The sequence below is a fragment of the Adiantum capillus-veneris genome, chromosome 24 (assembly GCF_014529385.1).
Source record: "Adiantum capillus-veneris isolate H3 chromosome 24, ASM1452938v2, whole genome shotgun sequence".
Taxonomy (NCBI): Eukaryota; Viridiplantae; Streptophyta; class Polypodiopsida; order Polypodiales; family Pteridaceae; genus Adiantum; species Adiantum capillus-veneris.
The window spans coordinates 37,554,979-37,578,149 of NC_140954.1; the positions used below are offsets into that span (position 1 = coordinate 37,554,979).

Sequence of the window (23,171 nt, forward strand, 5' to 3'; positions counted from 1 at the left end):
TCGTGCATCCTTTTTCTTTGGGTTGCTCTTTTTCTTTCTACTTTCATATCCAGAAGTCTTTTCGGCTTGTTGTGTCATGTTCTCATCTGTGGGGTAAGTCAGACTGCCAGAGTGAATGGCAAAGCCCCGCTTCGCATGACTCATCAACTCCTGAATAGAAGCTGACTTCTGTTCCAAGCAGTGATCTCAGATCTCTGTAGGTAGACCCAAGGTAAACCGCTCAATCTGTTCTCTGAACGAGATCTTCTTGAATGAAGAGGCGGGTAGAAAAGAGCTCCAGAATCTTTCACAATAAGCATTGATTGTATCTTTCTTGGTCATCCGAAGATGGTTCCAAGCAGCTCGTATATCTCGTTCATATTCTTGCGTCAACCAAGAAGAAATAAAAAGCTTTTTAAATTTCAGCCATTTAACTGGCGCGGTCTTGTTTAAAAGAAGCGTGGACCACCAAGTACGAGCATTCCCCTTAAAGTAAGAGGCAACTCTCCGAATCTTGGAGTGCTCTGAATAACGTCCTCCCGCGAAAGTGATGTCAAACTGCTGTATAAAAGACAAAGCATTCGAAGCATCTGAGTATCCTGAAAAAGTATCAAACTTGATCGAGTGGCCACCTTCCTTAAACTCTCGGACTTTCTTGCTTTTATCTTCGAGAAAGTCATATTGGTTGGCTTTGTAAACATTCTTCTTGTTCGCATAAAAGTTTCCTGTCATCCGAATCTGAGCTGTCTGTAGACGAGTCCTCAATAGAACTGTCAGTCTCTGGGTGACATTTAGCCTTCTTTGCCTTTTTCTTGCCCTTTCCGAAACTTTGTTTCTTGCTTCGCTTTTTACCTTTTCTGTCTTCTTCGCTCGAATCTGAAGAGCTAGAAGAACTGTCAAAAGAAGAAGAAGAAGAACTGGGTACTCCTTCAAATCGAACACGCTTCTTCTGTTTCTTTGCCTTATCAAAAGTTGATTGACGACCCAAATATCGCGGGAAGTCAGTGCTTTTCTTTTGCTTTTTGGCTTTCTTTTGCATCCTTGCGTAACAAAAAGCTAGGATTTGCGTCGCTCATTTAAAAAAATAAAAATAAAAAAATTTCCACCTCCGCGATTTCCGGAAATTAGGGTTTCTGACAGAAAATAGGGTTTGCAGGAATTTTAGGGTTTTTGGCAAAAATTAGGGTTTCTGCTGTCCGTAGCCACGTCATCACTTTGTAACAGACTTTCCAACAAAAGTAGGTAGGGCAAATTGGGTAAGAAAATATATAAGCAAACCAAAGCTAGCATTCTTTGGCAGATGAGCAAGGAGCACAACAGGCCCCAGGCATCAGGTACTCCCTCTCTCTCAGCAAGAACCTCTACACCCCTTGGCGTTTTTGGTCATACCTCATCGTCCACATTCAGCCTTGGCGTTTTGTCACCACCCACAGTCCCCTAGCCCTGGCGTTTCCAGTTTCCCCTCATTGCCAACATCCTCTAGCCTAGCGTTTTCACTAACGCCAGCCAGGCTGCAATCCTCTAGCGTTTTCAGCCTTCAGTCACAGCAGACAGAGCAGCGTTTTCAGCACCGATTACAGCAGCCAATTCAGCACCATAAAATCAGCAGACTCAGCGTTTTTGTCAACGATTTCAGCCTCAAGAAAACGCAGCCAAGATCAGCGTTTTTCAGCCCTAAAACCTGCGTTTTTCAGCCACCCAAAACAGCCCCAGATTTAGCAGATTTTCAGCCATTAGAAGGTCACAGATTTCAGCCCTTAAGTGGCCGTCATCGTCACCGACATAGTCACAAGTTGCATCAGTTTTCCATGCATCATCATTGTACCACTTTGTGCAATCAATCGTAGACTACTCTCGCCAACGAGAGTGGGGCCTTCGGAGGAGGGTTTTACGTCTCTGGTGTCGTATCTCTTTTCTCTCTTTCTCTCAGTCTCATACACTTGCACGCACAATATCCACTCACTTTGTTCGTGATCATAGCACTCTCCATAAAGAACGGAAGGCTCTCCCTTCCATAAGAACTAAAAGGAACCTTGAGCAAATATGGATCACTAATCTTGAGAAAATACAACATTCATTCCGCTGCACCTTACATTGGTATCAGAGCGTGTGAAGCTTCGGCTAAGCAAGGCTCAGGAATCTTATTCACGGCAGGCTAATAAGCATCGTCAGGATGTTTCGATCAAGGAAGGAGATTGGGTGTGTTTAAGAATCATGAAGCAACGTCTTAAGCAAGTTGGAAAGAAGTGTCCAAAGTTGTCGTTTTGTATGTATGGTCCATTTCCAGTTATTAAAAAGATAAATGAGGTTTCAATGAAATTGCAGTTGCCTAACTCATGGTCAATGCACAACGTTTTCCATGTTTCTTGGTTGAAAGTGTTTCAGGGGACACCTCCAAAGGACATTTCGGAAGAAGAAGAACCGGAGATCATCGATGAAGCTGAAGTCATGGAGCCGGAGCAAGTGTTGTTGCATCGGTTTCGCCATGGTTCGAAGAAGCAAGTGCGACAATATTTTTTGAAGTTCAAGGATCGAGGAACCCATGAAGCGTGTGGGTAGACGAAGAGTTCTTCAAGGATTATCCAGAGTTGTTGGCAGACTACAAGGAAGCCATGTAGCTCAGTACCAGTACCTCACTTTAAAAAGGAGGGGATGTCACGTGACACATCCAACCCTATGTGTCCGTGGACAAGCTATACCATAACAGGGTTTCCGTCAAGTCCAGTCAGTCTAGATTAGAAGTGATTTGGCACTTTGTGAGTCTATTCGTAGACCGTGCATGCCCAGTCACTTAGCATAGATGCATATCCTTTGGTTGCACACAGCATGATCATCAGTATTCCCATCAGAATCCATTAGAATCAGTTAGGGGATTTTTCCAGTGCATTTAGCCTATTTTCCCTATTTTTGACATTAATAAGTGACTTTCCAACAAAAGTAGGTAGGGCAAATTGGGTAAAAAAATATATAAGCAAACCAAAGCTAGCATTCTTTGGCAGATGAGCAAGGAGCACAACAGGCCCCCAGGCAGCAGGTACTCCCTCTCTCTCAGCAAGAACCTCTACACCCCTTGGCGTTTTTGGTCATACCTCATCGTCCACATTCAGCCTTGGCGTTTTGTCACCACCCACAGTCCCCTAGCCCTGGCGTTTCTAGTTTCCCCTCATCGCCAACATCCTCTAGCCTAGCGTTTTCACTAACGCCAGCCAGGCTGCAATCCTCTAGCGTTTTCAGCCTTCAGTCACAGCAGACAGAGCAGCGTTTTCAGCACCGATTACAGCAGCCAATTCAGCACCATAAAATCAGCAGCCTCAGCGTTTTTGTCAATGATTTCAGCCTCAAGAAAACGCAGCCAAGATCAGCGTTTTTCAGCCCTAAAACCTGCGTTTTTCAGCCACCCAAAACAGCCCCAGATTTAGTAGATTTTCAGCCATTAGAAGGTCGCAGATTTCAGCCCTTAAGTCGCCGCCGTCGTCACCGACATAGTCACAAGTTGCATCAGTTTTCCATGCATCATCATTGTACCACTTTGTGCAATCAATCGTAGACCACTCTCGCCAACGAGAGTGGGGCCTTCGGAGGAGGGTTTCACAACGTCTCTGGTGTCGTATCTCTCTTCTCTCTTTCTCTCAGTCTCATACACTTGCACGCACAATATTCACTCACTTTGTTCGTGATCATAGCACTCTCCATAAAGAACGGAAGGCTCTCCCTTCCATAAGAACTAAAAGGAACCTTGAGCAAATATGGATCACTAATTTAAGAAAATACAACATTCATTCCGCTGCACCTTACATGAGTTCAATGGAGGCGCTTTACGTTCCGGATATGGCCTTTAACCTCCTCTTTGTGTCGAGTTTGGACTCTCAACCTACATAGTCTAAAGGGACGCGTCTCGAGGAGTGGGGAAGGGGGACGGGGCTCAAATGGATTTTTAGTGTAAAAAAGAGGACAAGATGGCAAGTGGGAACGGGAAGCCCAAAAATAGGCGTCCCCTGTGACTGTGCGAGTCTCAGGGAGCTGACATACACTTTGGGAATGACACAATGACCATTTCTGATTCTACGACAGGTACTATCCTTGCACGCAGTGAGCGCGATGATTCTCTATACTGCCTCATTGCACTTCTGTCTCGGACCACGGAGTCTTCTTCTATATGGCATGCACGATTTGGACATCTATGCTATTAGCAGCTTCTGCAGGCTGCTAGGACCTCTATGGTGGAGGGTTTACCAGCGATACGCTCTTCATCAGTGTTAAGAGTTACACCACCGTTGCTTCGTCATTTTGTACGGCTAGTGATTGTCCCGAGTTGGCCACCCATCGCACATCATGTAGATTGCATGGGCGGACAATTTTAGCAGGTGTCTGGCTGGTCATTTTCTGAGCCTGGCTGAGTGCACACGTTTTTTAGCCATTTTTGGGCTTTTATGTTTTTTGCACCAGTTACACATTTTTGCCCTACCTCAACCTAAGATTCTATAAATAGAATGCTTAGGGTCTTGTAGTCATCCAGATTGAGATTGTGTATTGAGAGCATCATTTGCAGAGCACTTGTGTTCTCTCTCTCTCTCTCTCTCTCTTTCTCTCTCTCTCTCTCAGCGTTTTCGGCGCGCGTGGCCTATACTCTTTCCTTTGCTCACTCTCACATGGTATCAATTGCCAACAACGGAGAATCTTAATCAATCCCTCCTCCCAGATGCTAGCGCTAGCAGATTTGAGCCCCTTCATCGCGGAAAAACTGCAACACGCAGCCTAGCGTTTTCTGCAGTGATCAACCAACGTTTTTTATATCAGCCTGGCGTTTTTGCACTTGCGCCCCTTGATCTACATCCTTCCCTAGTGCTTCCCTCCTGCAGCAGAACCGCACCAAACCGGCACCAAACAATAGCTAGCGTTTTTGCAACACCTAGCGGTTATGGACAGATCTGCATTTTGCAGACCTTGCTGCGTTTTTTCGTGTTTTGCTGGCGTTTTTGGTGATTTGCCGCGTTTTACACAAAATGCTGATCTTGTGCACCTACGGGAGCGGCCAAGGAACACCCAGGAGTCTGCTACACTGCCTGGACCTTGCAGATCTACACCTTGGACAGGTATCTACACCCAATCGGCACCATTTTGGGTACCTATTTCTTGCTGTTTTTTCTCTGTTTTCATCCCCTCGATGGCTGAAAAGTGCGAGAACCTTCTTCTCTAACGCTTTGCGACGCTCCTGCACTGATCGGTGGCATACATGCACGCTGAAAATCTCTATTACAACAACGTTTTCAGCACCCTTTGCAGCGTTTTTTGGACGGACAGCACGTTGAATTTTTACCTCTTGTGCGGTTGAACCATCCCTTGCTCGTCAGGACACCATCCGGTGGTGGACTGCTACAGCCTTGGGAACGGTACCTTCATCAACGACTTGCGATCTTATCAATCTACCTTTGGGACTTCTTTCTGAGCACACGCCATGTCGACTCCAAAGCAGAAGGGACAACAACAACAGTCCTAGTAGGGGGCCACTACGTCTTCTGCGACTACGGCCACTTCCACTTCTCCGACTACGTCGACATCTGCCAACGTTACATCCAACAATTATGCCCTTACCGAGTTTGCTAAGGAGAAGAAGTTGGATTTACACAACTATTCTGTGTGGAGGACACGAGTCCGCACAATTATTGCCTGCCATCGACTCTGGGAATGGTTGAATGATTTCATCCATTCGGCTACTCAGCCTTCCCTTCTCTGCGCCACTCAGGCCTAGGTCGATGGCAAGCAACACAGGGTTGCCTTTCCGAAGCAAAGCATCCAACAAAGTTTCGGCCCCACTTGCACTGGTTCACATTGATCTACGTGGCCCGATGAGCACTCCTTCATTTTCTGGCTCACAGTTTTTGCTTGTGCTTGTGGTTGATTTCAGTAGGTACACTTGGGCTTGGTTCCTAAAGCTCAAGTCGGAGGCTTTCAGTTTCGTTCGAAATTGGAAGACAATGGTTGAAAAGGAGGACTTGCACGTCAAATGTATTCGCACAGACAGAGGGGGTGAGTTCACCTCGAAGGACTTTGCATAGTGGTGCAAGTCAGAGGGCATCCAACGCCAGCTGACTACTCCTTACACTCCTTCCCAGAACGGAGTTGTTGAGCGGAAGAATCGGACTATCATGGAGATGGCTCGTGCGATGCTTGCGCATGCTTCTTTGCCCTAGGTTTACTGGGCAGAGGCGTGCAACACGGCGGTTTACATCGAGAACCGTTCTTCTACCTATGCTTTGCAGGATATGATTCCTTATCAGGCTTACTACACGCGCAAGCCCTCGGTCTCACTCTTTTGAGTTTTTGGGTGTCGGGCCTTTGTCCATGTGCCAAAGTAGAAGTGACGGAAGTTAGATTTCAAGGGGAAGAATCTCATCTTCCTGGGCTATTCACGAGAGTCTGACGGATACCGGTTTTACGATCAAGTCGATCATGAAAGCTATGGAGACACGTTTCAAGATGACTGATCTTGGGCTTCTTCACTATTTTCTTGGATTCGAGATTTTTCAGACACCAAACGGCATCCTCTTTCTCAGCGGAAGTATGCGAAGGCTATCCTGGAGAGATTCCAGATGACAGGCTGCAGACCGATTGACACTCCTCTTGAGCCCGGAGAGAATATTTCGCTTCACGATCCTGCCCACGGATTGACATGGAGCAGTACAGGAATGTTGTTGGCTGCCTCGTATGGCTGACTTATTCTCGACCAGACATCTATTACACAGTTTCTGTCCTCAGTTCCTTCAACACCCGACCTCGTTAGCGACATTGGCAGTGTGCCCAGCGTACTTTGCGGCACATCAGCGACACCTTTTGGACCATGGTGTCTTCTATGGTCGCTCCAAGGGTTGCACCTTACTTAGTTGGTTCGTGGGCAGGAAATCTAGATACTCGGCGCTCTACTACAGGAGTAGTTTTCACACTCAGCTCGGGACCCATTTCATGGAGCAGTAAGCGGCAACCCACCGTTGCTCTATCTTCCACAGAGGCGGAGTACAGAGCAGCTTGCTATGCTGCTTGTGAGGCCATATGGCTACGGAGATTACTGGGAGATTTTTTTTTTCCCCAGACTACTACTACTCGTCTTTTGTGCGACAATCAGAGTTGCATTGCTATTGCCAAGAACCCTATCATTCACGCTCGGACAAAGCACATTGAGGTGCAGTACCACTATGTTCGGGAGCGGGTTTTGGCTAGAGATCTTCATTTGGAGTGTGTCCCTACAGCGTCTTTCTTTGCAAAACATTAGAGAGAGAGAGAGAGAGAGAGAGAGAGAGAGAGAGAGAGAGAGAGAGAGAGAGAGAGAGAGAGAGAGAGAGCTTGCTTGTAGCTGATGAGCTTATTATAGTGGATTTTTAACTTCTTTTGTAGGTGATGAGCTTATCTCCCCTTGTCTTTGCAAGGGCACGCAACAGTTTGTTCATCGTGAATGTCTTGATCATTGGCGATCAGTGAAGGTGATTCACGTTATTGCCAAACAGTACCACATTTCTAATATGTAGATAACTTGTTCTGTCTTGTAGGATGCAGATTTGCAATTTTGATGTATCTACATGTTTCCCTAAATTGTAGCATTTATGGAATTGGGGCATTGCAAGTTGTTTCATCTAGTTTTCAATGCTGGAGATCAAGGTTTAACGTAATGTAAGTTTTTGGTTAGTTTTCTCATAGGCAAGGCAAAGTCACCATGGACAGCACTTTTTATTCTGTTTTGGTGCTGTAAGAGCTCAGTGCTTATAAATAGCAATTTTACCTTTTCTAAGAAATGGAGCATTTACAGGGAAAGGAGTATTGAAACAAGAGGGAAGCATCCTATATTTCTCTTTTGCTTGACTTCACTTTAATTGCCTGCATTCACTGTTGTTGTAAGAAGTGCTATAGTCTCACACACCTCTTTTTCTGTCTCCCTGTTTGTTTCATCTTTTCAATTGATGTCACATTGTGCTCTGGCTTGTGGTTAACATTTCTTTTTTAAAGTTACTAGCATTTCAAGTCTTCAAATATAGTGTGTCTACATCTTAGAAAGAGGAGTTTTTTACACACTAGTGTTGTGCAAGCATTTTAGCAGCTTTATTGTCTTAATCTTTACTTCTTGTTTGAATATAGGAAGGCTTTGCATTTTCTCACTGCACGACCTGCAAAGCAATGTTCCATCTAAGGCCCCATGTTCCTGAGGATTACTCTTGGCGTAAACTGAAATTCAGATTCTTTGTTGCACGTGATATTATTCTCATCTTCCTTGCAGTGCAAGCTGTAAGTATGGCATGAAGTTGAGGTGCTTTTAACTGAGTGTTCTACCCATGATATTTATGTAAGTTGGCCAACAGACAATTGCTACATTTGGTGTGCTAGCCTACCTGTTGGATTCAGATGGCCAGTTCCGGAAATCTTTTGATGATGGATGGGACAGGTTGCTGTCTGTACACCCTGTTCCTTTCTACTACTGTGCAGGTAATTTGTTACTCTCCACTTTTACGCAAGGAAATTACAAAGATCAATTTAAATCCACCATATAGTCATACACAATATTACATAGATTGTATCCCTCAAAAATCTCTAATTGTTTATGAATGTGTGATTTTGCAGGAGTTTTTATGCTCTTTGTTATTTTGGGCATAAGTGGCCTAGTGGTACATTGCTCATCAGTAAACCGTGGCGATCCTTGTATGGCTGGATGCCGGCATTGCTGTTATGGCTGGGGAATATTAGACTGTTTTCCAGCATCAATGGAGGCTTGTGGTGCACTTCTTGTCATTTTTGTGGTCATCTTTGCCATTTTAGGCATTGCTTACGGTCTTCTAGCTGCAACTATGGCACTACAAAGAATATGGCAAAGGCATTACCACATCTTAACAAAGAGAGAGCTAACTAAGGTAAACCTGCATACATCTTTTTACATCATTTTCATGGAAATTTGTGACTGTGTTTCTTGTGAAAATACTATAAACTTATCTGTAACGGTGCCCATTCCAATTCTGTCCACTAAACTCTTCATGGCGCACATTGTATGGTTGCTGAAGTTGGAGGAGCGCGTTCTACTTGTGTTTTTGTGTGGTGTACCTGTGTTTTGCTGGTTCCCTAAGTAGGCTGACCTGTACATGTAAGATGTAAATGACAAGATCTTCACCTTTCTTCCACTTGATCTCTTGACACTCTACTTTAAGAGGTTATGATGGAGGAGCATGCTTATGTTCTTTGGAAAGGATCAAGACCACTCAGTCCTCACCTGGATTATGTGACGAGTGTCTAGAAGATGTCAACAACGATAGGATTTGAAGGGTTCCACCGAAGTGTATTCTAGATTTCTTTACACCTTCCCAACTTTAGAGCCAACTTCGGAAATTACTAAAAAGCTTTCTGTCTGGTCTTGGAAATCTGTATCACACGTGAGAACATGGCCAATAAAGGAAAGTGAACTCTTTACTACTTAAAATAGCTTATTTTGGACTGGGCACTAGCTAGATGCATGCCATCGTGGTTCCTTTTACTGTGGTATTATTAAATTATTTGTTGTTACATGGATGTCACTGGTTTACTTCATATTTGGTTTACGTCATACGAGTAGTAGTGGTCCTAGGAAGCTTTTGTTGAGGCAGGATTTGCACATGCATGTAGTTGGTGTTCTTTTGATGCAGTAGCACAAGCTTTCCTAAGACCAACTATGTGTACAATCGCATTGTGAGTGTACTCACTTAATCTGTCTACAACTCGGCCCTTGCCATAGAGCTTCTGAGAGCCCTAAAGAAACTGAAAAAGCACCTATTTAGAACTCAGGTATACAAAAACAGCTAATGTGGGGTTTTTATAAAAGCACTAGCGTGGTTGGTTTGCCATGTCATCAGTTTGTACAGTGGCATGGAAGCATGCTGCCACGCCATTAGTCCATACAGTTGCCATGTCAGCAGTTCAAGGATGGGGGTCAAGCAGTCAGGTTTGACTCGTTTTCAGGGTACCAAGAGGCCCATCGAGCCCTGAGTTCATATAGTAGTTTGACGTTGCCTTTTGGGCAGGTCGGTTCTCGGAACGCTCCAAGGTGCGAAGGGCGATAACTTACTTGAAAGGAAATGCACAGACATGGTGGTCTACTCTGTTGTTACACAGAGAAGCACCTAAGATGCGGGTAAAGTTCAAGAGAATTTTCACGTCAACTTGGAATCAGAAGAATATGAAGAAGATGTCATCACAACTTGGCATCATCTGAGAATGACTAAGAAAGACACATTGGATGACTACTGCCAGAGGTTTTGGGATACCTTTTTGCCAGTGTCTTGGTTTCGGAGGAACACTTTGAGGGACCAGATTGCGCGGTTTTGCTGTGATTTGCCAAAAGAGATCGACAATATTGTCTTTCAACAGAAGTCTGACTCTATTCACTTATGGGACATGCCAAGATAGGTTTTGGAATGCATGCCAGCTCATTGACTTATCCTACAGAGAGGCTGATGTCCACCTCAACAGGGCAAGAGTCTTCTAGTGAAGAGAATGAATAAGGAGAACCGTAGGAAAGTTGATCAGAGGATTCCAGGGAAGTAAGGGAATCAGATGATAGTGCATCCGAGGGTTCCGACGGACCAAGGGAACCAATGCAAGTTTATTAGAAGATTCCGGAGAAGAAAGGGAATCGTATGATGGTGCATCTGAGGGTTTCAACGAAGCAGGGGAATCAGCTGATGGTTCCTAAGAGAATTCAAACGATTGAGATTGAAGTGCCAGCGGACAGGGGAGGTCAACAAGGCTACCAAGAGGTCCCAGGGCACAAGAAAAGAACATAAAGGGAATAAGCTGGTAGATTAGAGAATTCCAAAGATCCAGATTGAGGTGCCAAGTATAGGGGAGGCGAGTGGGGCTACTAACAGGTCACAGGGCACAAGAAAAGAACAGAAAGGTAAGCTAGGTCTATCGGATAATTTGGTCAAGGGTACATTTTGGCCCGCAATGCAAAGTGGATGGAGGAGGAGAACATGGCAAATTCTCTTCAGAGAGGAGAACATGACAAATTCTCTTTAGAGAGAGTTGAACCTTGAAGCTTTTGGATTATTAGCAATGTCTATGGCAAAAGTTACCGATGAATCAGCAGGTTGAATTTAGTGCGGTGTGCACTGTGGACTACACAAGAGGGGAGCCACTCCACTCCTTTGTCACAGATTGCCTAGATTGAATAAAATCACTAATTTCTCTTTGAGATTTTAGGGATACCGATAGGTTGACAGTATTTTGCTGAATGACTTTATGAAATTTGTGTACTGAATTGGAAATTTCCTTGAAGACTTGTTCTCTTTCATGTGTGTATTGTTAGAGACACGTAGAGAAAGATGAAATGTCTAGAGCATTTTGTCCGATGAATGATTTGAACTTAGTGCATCTAGACATTTGTTAGAGATCAACGATATCTGGATGTGAAATGAATGATGAATGTGATTCTAGTGCATCAAGATGTTTATCTGGATGAGATGACTGGATACTCTTGCGAGTGCATCAAGAGTTCCGGAAGGATGAGACGGTTGCACAATGATCTAGGTGCATCAAGATTATATGATAGTAACAAGATTTAGTAGATCAAGACATACGTGAAAAGATCTGTGCGGTCTGGATGTGATTACTAAATGGGTCACAATGATCATGATTTGTATCTGAGAACCTCGACAGAAATGTGATTAATCAATGACTGATGTCTTCGTGAAAGTGCTGGATTGGTGGAGTCTGGTGCATGAGGACATAGAGTTAAGAGTCTATTGAAGAAAGTTTCTGTCCTTTGGCTGTTTTGCAGGTGTAATCGAGGGCGATTACAATTCTTTCAAGAAGGGGGAATGACACAAAGTGATGATGTGGCATGCCCAATTAAAAGAAAAATGGCCGAGAGGACCAGGAGAAACAAAACCTAGAAGAACTTGAAGATTTTTGGGTGTGTGGCCTAAAACAAGGGGTCAAGATTTTAATCCTAACCCATAAAATCCTAACCCAACAAGTTGAACCAACCTAGGGAGAACCGACCGTGGGGTCTAAATCCCAAAATACTCAAAAGATTGACGTTTGGGTTGCTGCCCGTAAAACGTACTGGCCGCTGACGTGGCATGGCTGTATGGAATGCTGATGTGGTAGACTATACGGAAGTTCCATGATTGTGCTGATAGTGCCATGGTAGGTTATACGGATTTTTGCTTTTTACGTTGCTGGATTTTGGCAGTTTTACATGGGCTTTTTGTGAGTGGTGCTTTTGAACTGATGCTTTTGCGGCTTTGTTTTTGGGCATACCTTATACTGTTTATAAGCGCCCTTTGGGCCACTCTTCCGGAGAGCATGTGGACACATAGTCTCGAATAGGGAGTGGACCCTCGGGAGTTGTGTTTGCGAGCATATTATTAAAGAAATACTGGAAGGGGAGTTACTCTTTGGGGCCTGTCACAAACGGGAGCGCATAACAATATAAAATACATTCGGATAAATAGGATTTATCACTTATTACTGAAGCCAAAGGATATAGAGAGAAATAAATAGAGAGAGAGATAGAGAGTGAGAAGATCGACACAGTACTGGGGACCAGAAGATGGGCTGGTCCCCCCCCCCCCCGTAATAGTATCTTTATTACTGAGGAGAAGTCTATACAAGCACTTGAACCGAACGTATTACCACGTTCGTTCTAGAATAAGACTTGATGGTTCCCGGAAGCCTCAGCTTCCGATTCCCAGGGCAAAACCCTATTCCAAGGAACTTCCGTTCCTTATTCCAATTCCTCGAGAATCAAGGTTCTCGCCTCTGGATCTCACCTTCCAGACTCAGGGCATGACATCCTTGCAACTCTTTTCCAACTCTCTTTCCAGAGTCCTCTTCCCACAGAACAACTCTGCTTTCCCGGACACGAAGTCCTTACTTGGGAATCCCAACTTCCGGATCATAACTTGAGAGACTACCTCTCTCCGATCCGTGGATCTACTTCCCAAACTCGGGTACGAAACCCTTGGGCTGATCTGGCTCTAGTTCCTCAGAGCGCTTTTCTCCTGCAGAGGCTCATGCCTTCCTCTGCTCCTACTCCCTCACGAAGAGGAAGTACACCTGCAATCAAATACTCAAAGATCATAACATGAAAATCGTTACCTTCAAAGTCTCGACGCTCGAAACGCAACTCGATTCTCGAAAAGCAATTCCCCGGAAGAGATCTCTACATAGAAAATTCCTCTCTTCCAATCCTACACACAAAAGAGGTGTGTTCTCGGGTTCCTTCTCATAAATCAGCCCCGTCTACGACGTTTATGGGCTGAAAACAGAGAAAAACAGCAGCTTGTCGCGATGGAAACACGCTCCGTAGGCACTTCTTCGCGAGGGAACTCGCGCACTGGGTCTTGGCGACATCGGGTACACTTGGAACAGCCATGGGCATCACCGGCAAACGTCTTCTTTGCGGGTGAACTCTGCAGCAGCATCTCCTTCTTGTAAAAACTGATCCTTCCCTCTGAGTGAGAGCATGAGATGCTTTTATAGCTCCCGGCCACGGGCACGAATAGTTTTTTTTTTTTTTTTTTTTTTTTTTTGCGTTGTTCCGCCAGAAAAAAAAGAGAGAGAGAAAATGCTGGCTGACCTGTTGCCTTATTTATCGGATGGCTGCCCACTTATTAAGTGGGCGGCCGGTCACCTTTAAAAATGGTCTGAACCTGTCCAAAAACTCAAGAAAACCTTATAAGTTAAAAACAATGCTTTCACAGCACTTGCTAGGCATCCCTGGATGCAATCACACGCACAGTTGCAATGCAGACATAGACTTCCTCGCGGGAAAGCATTCGCTTTCCCGAAAAGCAATTCCGCTTTCTCAAAAAGCATCCGTTTTTCCTCAAAGTTTCCTCTGAATCCATCTTCATTCAAGTGCTTGCCTTTCCTTGTGCACAATTCTAACACAGTTCGGAATTTCCTCTCGACTATGGATATTCCCTTTCCGACGCACCCGTCACCCACCTTGTGACGCATGAGGAATACCCATCACCTAGTCACTTCCTACTGAACTTACGATACAATCTCCTTCGCGATGCTCTGTCACCCATCCTATGACGCATCAGAGATGTCCGTTCCCGGATGTCCAAAAACTCAAGAAAACCTTATAAGTTAAAAAACAATGCTTTCACAGCACTTGCCAGGCGTCCCTGGATGCAATCACATGCACAGTTGCAATGCAGACATAGACTTCCTCGCGGGAAAGCATTTGCTTTTCCGAAAAGCAATTCCGCTTTCTCAAAAAGCATCCGTTTTTCCTCAAAGTTTCCTCTGAACCCATCTTCATTCAAGTGCTTGCCTTTCCTTGTGCACAATTCTAACACAGTTCGGAATTTCCTCTCAACTATGGATATTCCCTTTCCGATGCACCCGTCACCCACCTTGTGACGCATCAGGAATACCCATCGCCTAGTCACTTCGTACCGAACTTACGGTACAATCTCCTTCGTGATGCTCTATGTCACCCATCCTATGACGCATCAGAGATGTCCGTTCCCGGATGGTCGGATACTGCTTCCCGATGCTCCCTGTCACCCATCCGATGTGACGTATCAGAAGTACCCGTTCCTGGTGGCCTTACAAATATTCCCATTCACAATGCTCCCGTCATTACTTTGAACGACGCACTAGGAATACTCTGTACTCGGATGTCTCCAGTGAGAAAAACCCTCTCACTTACAATTCCAATTCATTTAGAATTATTTTTCCTGTTGTTCCAAGCGAGAAAACCCTTTCACTTATAAATCCAATAATTCATTTAAAACTATTTTCTTGTCAAATAAAGCCAGTTTAGCATCATCCCTCACTTATAAACAGTTGTCCTCAACTGTAGAGGTCCAACTGAACTGCCGGGTAGAAACCGGAAAGATTCCAAATTTTGCTCAATGGTGAGTTGAGTTGGTAGAAATCAATCTAGGTATCTGTCCTTGCGCATAATCCTGCGTTGTTAGTCCAGAGATATTAAACCTCTTGTGTCCTCCCACATAGGGAATGCCCAAATCTCGATATCTTCCTTCACAAACAAAATCTGCGATCACCTTAAAGAAGGTTCTTGTTTCGGGCCGTCGCTCAACTTAGACGAATGGTTCCAATCCGAAGATTCCTTGTGCACGACGGCACTTCCTTCCAATCTTTTCCTCCTGCAAGTTATTATCACCAACAGTGTTTTCCTGATGCCCATTAGCGTCTCTTCCTTGCAGAGGCCATCCTTGCAAGCATCTAGGACTCCTCGCAAAATCTTAGGCAGATAAAATTCTAGCCATATCATTCCGTGAACATAAGTTCAAACTCGGCCCACTTAAGGGCGAACACGCTTTAGATCTCAATGATGTTCTCCCATATGTGGTTAAGGTAATTCTTACCATTTTTAAAACGGTTGGCGAATTTTTCTCTTACGAACATAATAGTTCGAATTTATTCCAACAGCGTGTAAATGTTACTTGACCTGCTCATGGAGAAACATATACCGCAACCAAAAGTTGCTACTGTAATGGTAAAAGCACATAACGTACTCAATAATCAACGACCATCAGAAAACCTCTTCTCCGTAGAGAAACTCAAATTCCTTCTACCGAACACATCTCAAATAGAGATTCTCGTGTCGGAATATCCTTGCGTGCAAAAAGGCGCTCAAGAGAGTATAACAAACTCCCGTCCAGTTCCTGAAAAGGAAGTTGGTTCATCTCATTCCGTTCAGCAGAAAAAAAAATCAACTGGTAGATGACCCACCTTGGCATAGGTGAAACCGGCCTGTTCAATCCAAAAAGGGCGGTAGACTTTACTTCAAACCTTGATTTAGCTTTCACCCATTATTAGTCGTCTATTATACCTGCGCTATAGTGACACAAGAGAGGGGAATGGGATACAGATGCTAGAATGCACCTGTATGAGAAGACCGACACCAGATTGGCCCCTAACTTAGGCGCCCCTTTCGGTATTTCTTTATTCTTCCAAAGAGGGAATAAACGCTGTGGATCCCTACAAGCTGCCCCGCACAAACTTGGCTGAATTTCAATTGTTTCGGCGGCAGCATAACTGTACTAGGACCCCTCACAGTCAGTATTCCCACGCATTGAGTGACTTTCCCGACGCATACGGGCACTTTGCAAGACCTGGCGAGAATCTGCAGCACGCTGAATTCTCTGTTTTCAGCCCCGAAAATGCGCCAGATCGCCTGTACAGCGGTCCCCTTGCGTCCCGGAACCTCCTGGGGGTATTAGGGTCCGTTTAGGGCCAAAACCCTAAACCTGCAAAAATACACAGCAGGCTGTAATTTACTGTTTCGGGCTCCGTTTCGCGTGCCGGTCGCATCCGTAGCAAGTCCTCGAGCTCCCGCACCTGTAGGGCTACTCGCCCTTTGAATCGGACGAGATTTCTGGCGTGAAACCTCTCCGAATTCACCTGTACCTGCGGGGGGATTAGCCGCTAGCTAATCCAGTACCTGTGCAAGAGGCTCTTGCCTCGGCAATCGCGCATGAACCCATACAACTGTACATTGGTCAAATGAAGAGCCCACTAGAGGGGCATAACATACTGCCAAAGGGGAGAGAGAGGGTAGTGCGTAGCGTGCAGGGCATCACTCTTGGCACCGCACTGTGCATAAGAGGGAAAGCAAGCACTCCATAGCTCTTAACCTGTGACAAATTCTGAAAATCAGCCTCCTCTCTCATTTTAGGCGCCCCCTCTCTGGCCAGGAGTAGCAGAATGCTCACAGAGTGCCACATGGCACATTTTCCGACTTTGGGCATTCCCGGCTAAAAATATCTCAACTGGTGCGTCAGTTGACTTTGCAGCAGAGCAAGAAAATGTTCCCTTTGTCATTCCGGAGGTAATGACGTCAACACATTTTCAGGTCCCAAAATAGCAGTTCCCTAAATTTTAGGAGATGTTGCCATTGTATCTTTCTAGGTCATCCGACCCTCTTTGTACGCTGCGGCCACGTCCAGAACTGAAATGTAGCCTCTGTAGCAAAGGATTCCACTTTGGCTAGTGAATGACCCCACTTGGCTAACCATAGTCCTTGTCCAACCTTAGTGCTTTCTTGCCCTCAGGCCTGGACTCCCTCTGAACAGTTCCACACTAGCTATGCAATGCAGGGCAGTTAGATTTCCCGAGGGGTGTTTCCAAAAGGTGAAAGTAAATAGATAATAAGAAAGAAATCAACAAAAAGGATAGATAGTAGTCACACGCTGGTGACATACCCTTCTCTTGAAATCTCAAACGTCCTCGTTTGCATCTATGTCGTACATGCTTACTGTCAACACTGATGTATTCAACACCTGTCGAGACATATACGACACATACATGCTCATTGTGAACCCTGGTGTATTCAACACCTCGTCGACTCATGTATTGCCTGCGTGTGAACCCTGTCCCAATGACATAGTGGTAGCTTCGTACTCTGCCATTGCTTTGAGTCACCAACTTTCCAATGACAAAATGGTAGCTGCACATTTTGCCACTGTCTTTTAGTACACGTTGGATCCCGTAACACTTTCGAGCATACCCAAACCGACAGTTTAAGAATGCAGTTACACATGTACTCTTTAATAGAAGCAATTACTGTATCCTTGACAAACTGACAAGAAATACTCACTTCTATAGCACTAACCAAACTTTTGGACATTCCATAAGAGCAATTGCCAAACTGACAATCTGTACAGCTCTAACATTCATGTAACAGGTATTTCATTTGAGCTCACTTTAAATACCATGTACATCATTTGTTTCAAAAGCCATTGTCACACTGACAATCCATGTAGCTTTGAAACTCATGGGGTCAAGGTAGGTTGCAAACCGAAGGCTTCAAGGTAAAGTGATAACACAGTTGGTGACTCTGCAAGTTCACCTTCTTCCATCCACTTAGCATCCATTGGTGGATAGTTTCTGAACTTTACCAAGTAACGCCTAGCAACCTTGCCTTTCACTTTCCTTTCTTTGTGTGCCAAAATCTTTTCCGGGACCAAGATCTCGTCAAGTTCCTCGACTTCCGACTGATCTTCAGCTGGCATATCTTCTGGCACATCACCCACATAGGGTTTGAGAAGACTCACATGAAACGCATTGTGAATTTTCCAACTGTCAGGCAATTTCAGCCTATATGCAACATCGCTGATTATGTCGCATACTTGAAAAGGCCCATAGTAACGCATGCTGAGCTTTGGAAACAGTCTTTCCTTGCCCTTCATCTTCTTTAACCTTGCCTTTTCAAAGCGTAAAAGCACCCAATCACCAAGTGAATATACCACTTCACGACGGTGACGATCAGCTGCTTTCTTTTGCTTTGCCTGAGTCTTCTCTAAGGCCACTTTGACCTTCTTGTACATTTCATCCATGTCCTGAACATACTTATCTGCTTCAAATATCTTGTCCTTTGTGTGCAGTATGGGAGGAACTTTCTTGCCACCTTCAACTATCTCAAAAGGTGCCTTGCCAGTTGATGAATGCACTGTATTATTGTATGCATACTCCACCAATGGCAAATACTGCTCCCACTTTCCTTTATGCTCAGACACATAATACTTCAGCAGATCTAGGACAATAGAATTTGCCTCTTCTGACTGCCCATCTGTTTGAGGATGAAATGACGAAGAGAATTTGAGCGTTGTGCCCATATTCTCAAACAAGCCTCTCCAGAACAAACTTGTCATGCGTGGATCACGGTCGCTAACAATCGACTGTGGCATGCCATGATACTTGAAAATATTGCTCATAAACAAGCGTGCCATCTGATCTGGCTTTATCTTCTTCCTGACAGGAATAAAATGAGCCTGTTTGCTGAATCTGCAAATGATGGTCCAAATACCATCGTTTCCTGTCTGCGTTCTCGGAAGATCAAAGATAAAATCCATAGCAATACTTTCCCATGGTTTATCTGGAATAGGTAGTGGTTGCAATAACCTTGGTGCCTTTTGCCTGTCAAACTTGACCTTTTGGCATATTAGGCATTCTCGCACAAAGGCATCCACATCTCTTCTCAATGTAGGCCAATAGAAGAATGTCTCAACCGCTTTAACTGTAGCATCGATGCCACGATGCCCTGCATACGGTGGGACCTGACTCTCTTCCATAACTTTGCGTCGCAATGGCTTTGTGACACACAATCTACCATGCATCATCATGAACCCATCTTTGAGAAGATAGTGTTCATGACGTTGTCCTTGCATTAGCTGCTCGAAGACCCTTGCAAAATCTTCATCATTTGCATACTGTTCTCTCATATCATCAAGTTCATGATGATAAGGAATTGACACAGCTGAAATTTGTGGCTTCCTTGACAAGGCATCAGCCACAACGTTCTTCTTGCCTTCCACATGCACAATCTGAAAGTGGAACATGGACAAGATATTTGCCCATCGCATATGCTTCTCAGATAACTTTGTCTGTGTCAAGAAGTATCGCAAGGTCTGATGGTCCGTTTGGACAACAAAATCTGCACCTAGCAGGTAGTGTTTCCAACTTAAGAGCGCATGAATCACAGCCAGTAACTCTTTCTCATAGACCTGCATGGTCATCGCTGGCCCTTGCAAAATTCTGCTCTCATAGGCTACTACCCTGCCATCTTGCATTAGCACTGCGCCAATGCTACTACCACAGGCGTTGCACTGGACCACAAATGACTTCCTAAGATCTGGCAACACAATGACTGGATCTGAAGTCATCTTTTCTTTTAAGAGATTAAAAGCTGAAATCTCTTTCTGTGTCCATCTAAAGGTGACTGCCTTCTTTTGAAGAGCATGTAAAGGTGAAGCAATCTCAGCGAAATTTCGGATAAACCTTCTGTAATAGGAGCATAGTCCCAAGAAGCTTCGGACATCATGCACCGTCTTCAAATTTGGCCATGACTTGATCGCTTCAACTTTTGCAAGATCCATTGTGACACCATCCTTTGAGACAATGTGTCCCAGAAAATGAATCTCTTCCAGAAAAAATTCACTTTTCTTTACATTGATGAGCAACCTATGACTGCGTAGCTCTTTGAACACAATGGCCAAGTGATGCCTATGCTCCTCTTCATTCTTTGAGTAGACTATCATGTCATCAAAGAATGTACCAACAAACTGCTGGTGTGGACGGAAAATTCTGTCCATCATCCTATTGAACGTAGCAGGAGCATTTGTGAGACCAAAGGGCATCACTAAAAATTCGTAAAGGCCAAACGTCGTTCTAAAAGCAGTCTTGTGCACATCCTCTGATCTAATGCGGATTTGATGGTACCCACTTTTTAGATCTATCGTGCTAAACATAGCTGCTCCTTCTAATTTGTCCATAATATCATCAATTCTAGGTATAGGGAACCTATTCTTGATGGTATTCTTGTTCAGTGCACGGTAGTCGATGCACATACGCCATGAGCCATCCTTTTTCTGCACCAACAACACTGGAGAACAGAATGGAGATGAATTGGGTTGAATCAGCCCCTTTTCTAACAGCTCCTGTACTTGGCCCATTATCTCTTTCTGCTGAGCCGCACTAACCCTGTACGGAGGCTTATTTGGTGGGCTACTGCCTGGCACCAAATCTATCGCATGGTCCTCGGGTCTCTCTTGCGGTAATTGAGACGGTAATGAATCGGAAAAGCAGTCACTATACTGTTGTAAAAACATTGACCTTTCTTTATCTAGCACAGATAAATTTGATTCATCACAATCTAACACTTCACGTGCAAAAACCAAGTACGCAGAAAGATGCTTTTTCATTACAGAAGTAATAGCAGAAGCTGATACAGTGGGAATAGACTCCCCTTTAAGCTTTACATCCAGAATGTGAGTCTTTCCCCTGCTCTGTACAGTGATCTTTTTGTTGTAGGCATCCATGATTCCCTGTACACGAAACAACCAAGGAATACCTAGCAACACATCACATCCGTCCAGTGGCATGATGTAAAATTCTTCAGCATCTACATAGGACTGGATATGTAGGCGCAATTTTCCAATGATAGGTGTCACAGCCTCTGTATGGCCAGGACATGCCAAACCTGCCTCTACTGTATACCCCATCTCTTCAGGTCTGATTCCCAACTTTGAAGCCAATTCTGGGGAAATGAAGTTGGCTTTGGCACCTGGATCAAAGAAGATAAGCACTGTTTGATCCCTGACCTTTCCCCATGCTCTGCAAAGCTCACTTGCATCTGAATTTGGCTTGTCGCCCACCATATCTGGCACTAGACCAGCCATGGGCTTCTTTCCTTTCTTGTCATCAGAATCAGCTGGCCTTTTCTTTGTAGGACAATTGTAAGCAATGTGGCCAGGCTGCTCACATATAAAGCATTTGTTCTCTGTCCTCAGGACCTTCTTTTGCTCTTCTGACTTGCGAGGAAAACGTCTTTTCCATTTCTTTGCTGGTCCCTTTTCTGATTCAGTCGTAGCTTTATCTTTCCCTGCGTTGGCTGGCTCTTGAGTCACTTTAGGAACCTCATTGGGAACGTGCTTCTTGGCTGAATTTTTCTTGCCTGATCCTGCCTTGACGCCAGTGTTAAATTCACAATCTTCTCCCTTGAGCAAACCATTGCCAGTGTTTGCTACCTCGATGAGTTGCGTCAAAGTAGTGACTTTTGTCTTGGTACAGTACTTTCTCAATCCTTTAGGTAGGCCACAACAGTATTTTTCAATCTGTTCTGTCAATGGCACAAACCTATAGGAAGTTACTGGAAGTAGAGCTTTCCAAAACTTCCGATTGTAATCATCCAGATTCTTGCAAGTAGCAGCATTAAGCTGGTGCCATTCTGTCATGACATCTGCTTCAAAGTCATTAGATAACCATGCTGCTGCAAAAATCTGCTTGAAATAAATCCATGTGGACGGAGCTTGCCCTTGAAGCAATAAAGTTGTCCACCATTGTCCCGCATTCCCTGTCAAGAAAGTGGCTGCCTTGCGGACCTTTGAAGCCTTTGTAAAGTTTCCCCCTGCATAGGCCTTGTCAAACTACTGGAGGAATGAGAGAGCCTTCTACCTGTCATCAAACCCTGTAAAGGTCGTGAATGACACACCTTTGCCACCCTCTTTGTACGGAGTTGGCCTCTCCAGCGGCGTCAAATTGTCATATGGAAGTGACTGAAACATGGAAACACTGTTAGGGTTCATTTGTGTTCCCTGGCCGCAATTAAGTTGACCTGGAAATGCCATATTTGGCTGCTGATTTGTAATTCCAGCCATACCAAAATTTGCCTGTGGCATCCCAAATTGGCCCTGAGTGCTCTGAAACCCTGGTAGCATGCCCGTGACACCATACATGGGGTTAGGCATCATCGTTTGAGCACCCCCAAACACTGTTCCTGGCGTGTAAAACTGATTTCCAGGTGCATGACCAGCCATGCTCTGGAATACCGATCCACCTCCAAAATAGCCAGGGTGTACTGAAGGTGGTGGGAAGACCTGTTGCATAGCCTGTAGGTTGCTTCCCTGCCCATTAGAACCAGCTATAGGCTGCTGAAAGGTGGCGGGCTGAACTGGTACAGCCTGAAAGACTGGCATCTCAGCCACCTGTTCTTGCACCTTAGGCACAGGTTGTGGAGACTGCATGTTCTCCGTCAAGTGTACAGGTGTTTCCATTGACTCTGCGGTATGAATCACCTGTGCTCGAGCCTTAACAGGCTTTTGAATATGATCCAGTGACCCAACTTGCTGAGACGGAACAGGAGGTTGCAGAAAGGCTAAAAACCTCGGGTTCTGCATTACTTGTGTGAACATAGCCACAGCAGTAGCCAACTGGGTCCTGAATATATCGTCATCTGTCTGTGGTGGTCTTGAGGACTCACCCACTTCATGTGTTTGTTGACCCTGTGAAGAGGAAACCTCTTCAGTCACATCATCTGGTCTGTCAGCCATAATTGCAATTCCCTGTGTCTGGTCTATGATCCCCTGTGTCTTCAAGCCCAAAACTGACCAAGGCTCACTTCTATGGGAAAAAGTGATTTAATTCCATCGATGGAATCATGAAACCCGCCTGTTCAATCCAAAAAGGGCGGTAGACTTTACTTCAAACCTTGATTTAGCGTTCACCCATTATTAGTCGTCTATTATACCTGCGCTATAGTGACACAAGAGAGGGGAATGGGATACAGATGCTAGAATGCACCTGTATGAGAAGACCGACACCAGATTGGCCCCTAACTTAGGCGCCCCTTTCGGTATTTCTTTATTCTTCCAAAGAGGGAATAAACGCTGTGGATCCCTACAAGCTGCCCCGCACAAACT

The 23,171-nt window shown here is 44.8% G+C and overlaps 1 protein-coding gene across 2 annotated transcripts in view; it reads left to right on the plus strand.

The window, feature by feature from the left end:
- The window catches only part of LOC147426220 (RING/FYVE/PHD zinc finger superfamily protein), a 49,896-nt gene that overhangs the window by 16,085 nt on the left and 10,640 nt on the right, over positions 1-23,171 (plus strand). For both annotated transcript variants that reach the window (XM_086498441.1, XM_086498440.1), the window contains exons 2-5: positions 7,369-7,454; positions 8,104-8,250; positions 8,325-8,448; positions 8,584-8,870. In XM_086498441.1, coding sequence (XP_086354567.1) covers positions 7,369-7,454; positions 8,104-8,250; positions 8,325-8,448; positions 8,584-8,870 — 644 coding nt within the window. The remainder of the gene's footprint in view (positions 1-7,368; positions 7,455-8,103; positions 8,251-8,324; positions 8,449-8,583; positions 8,871-23,171) is intronic.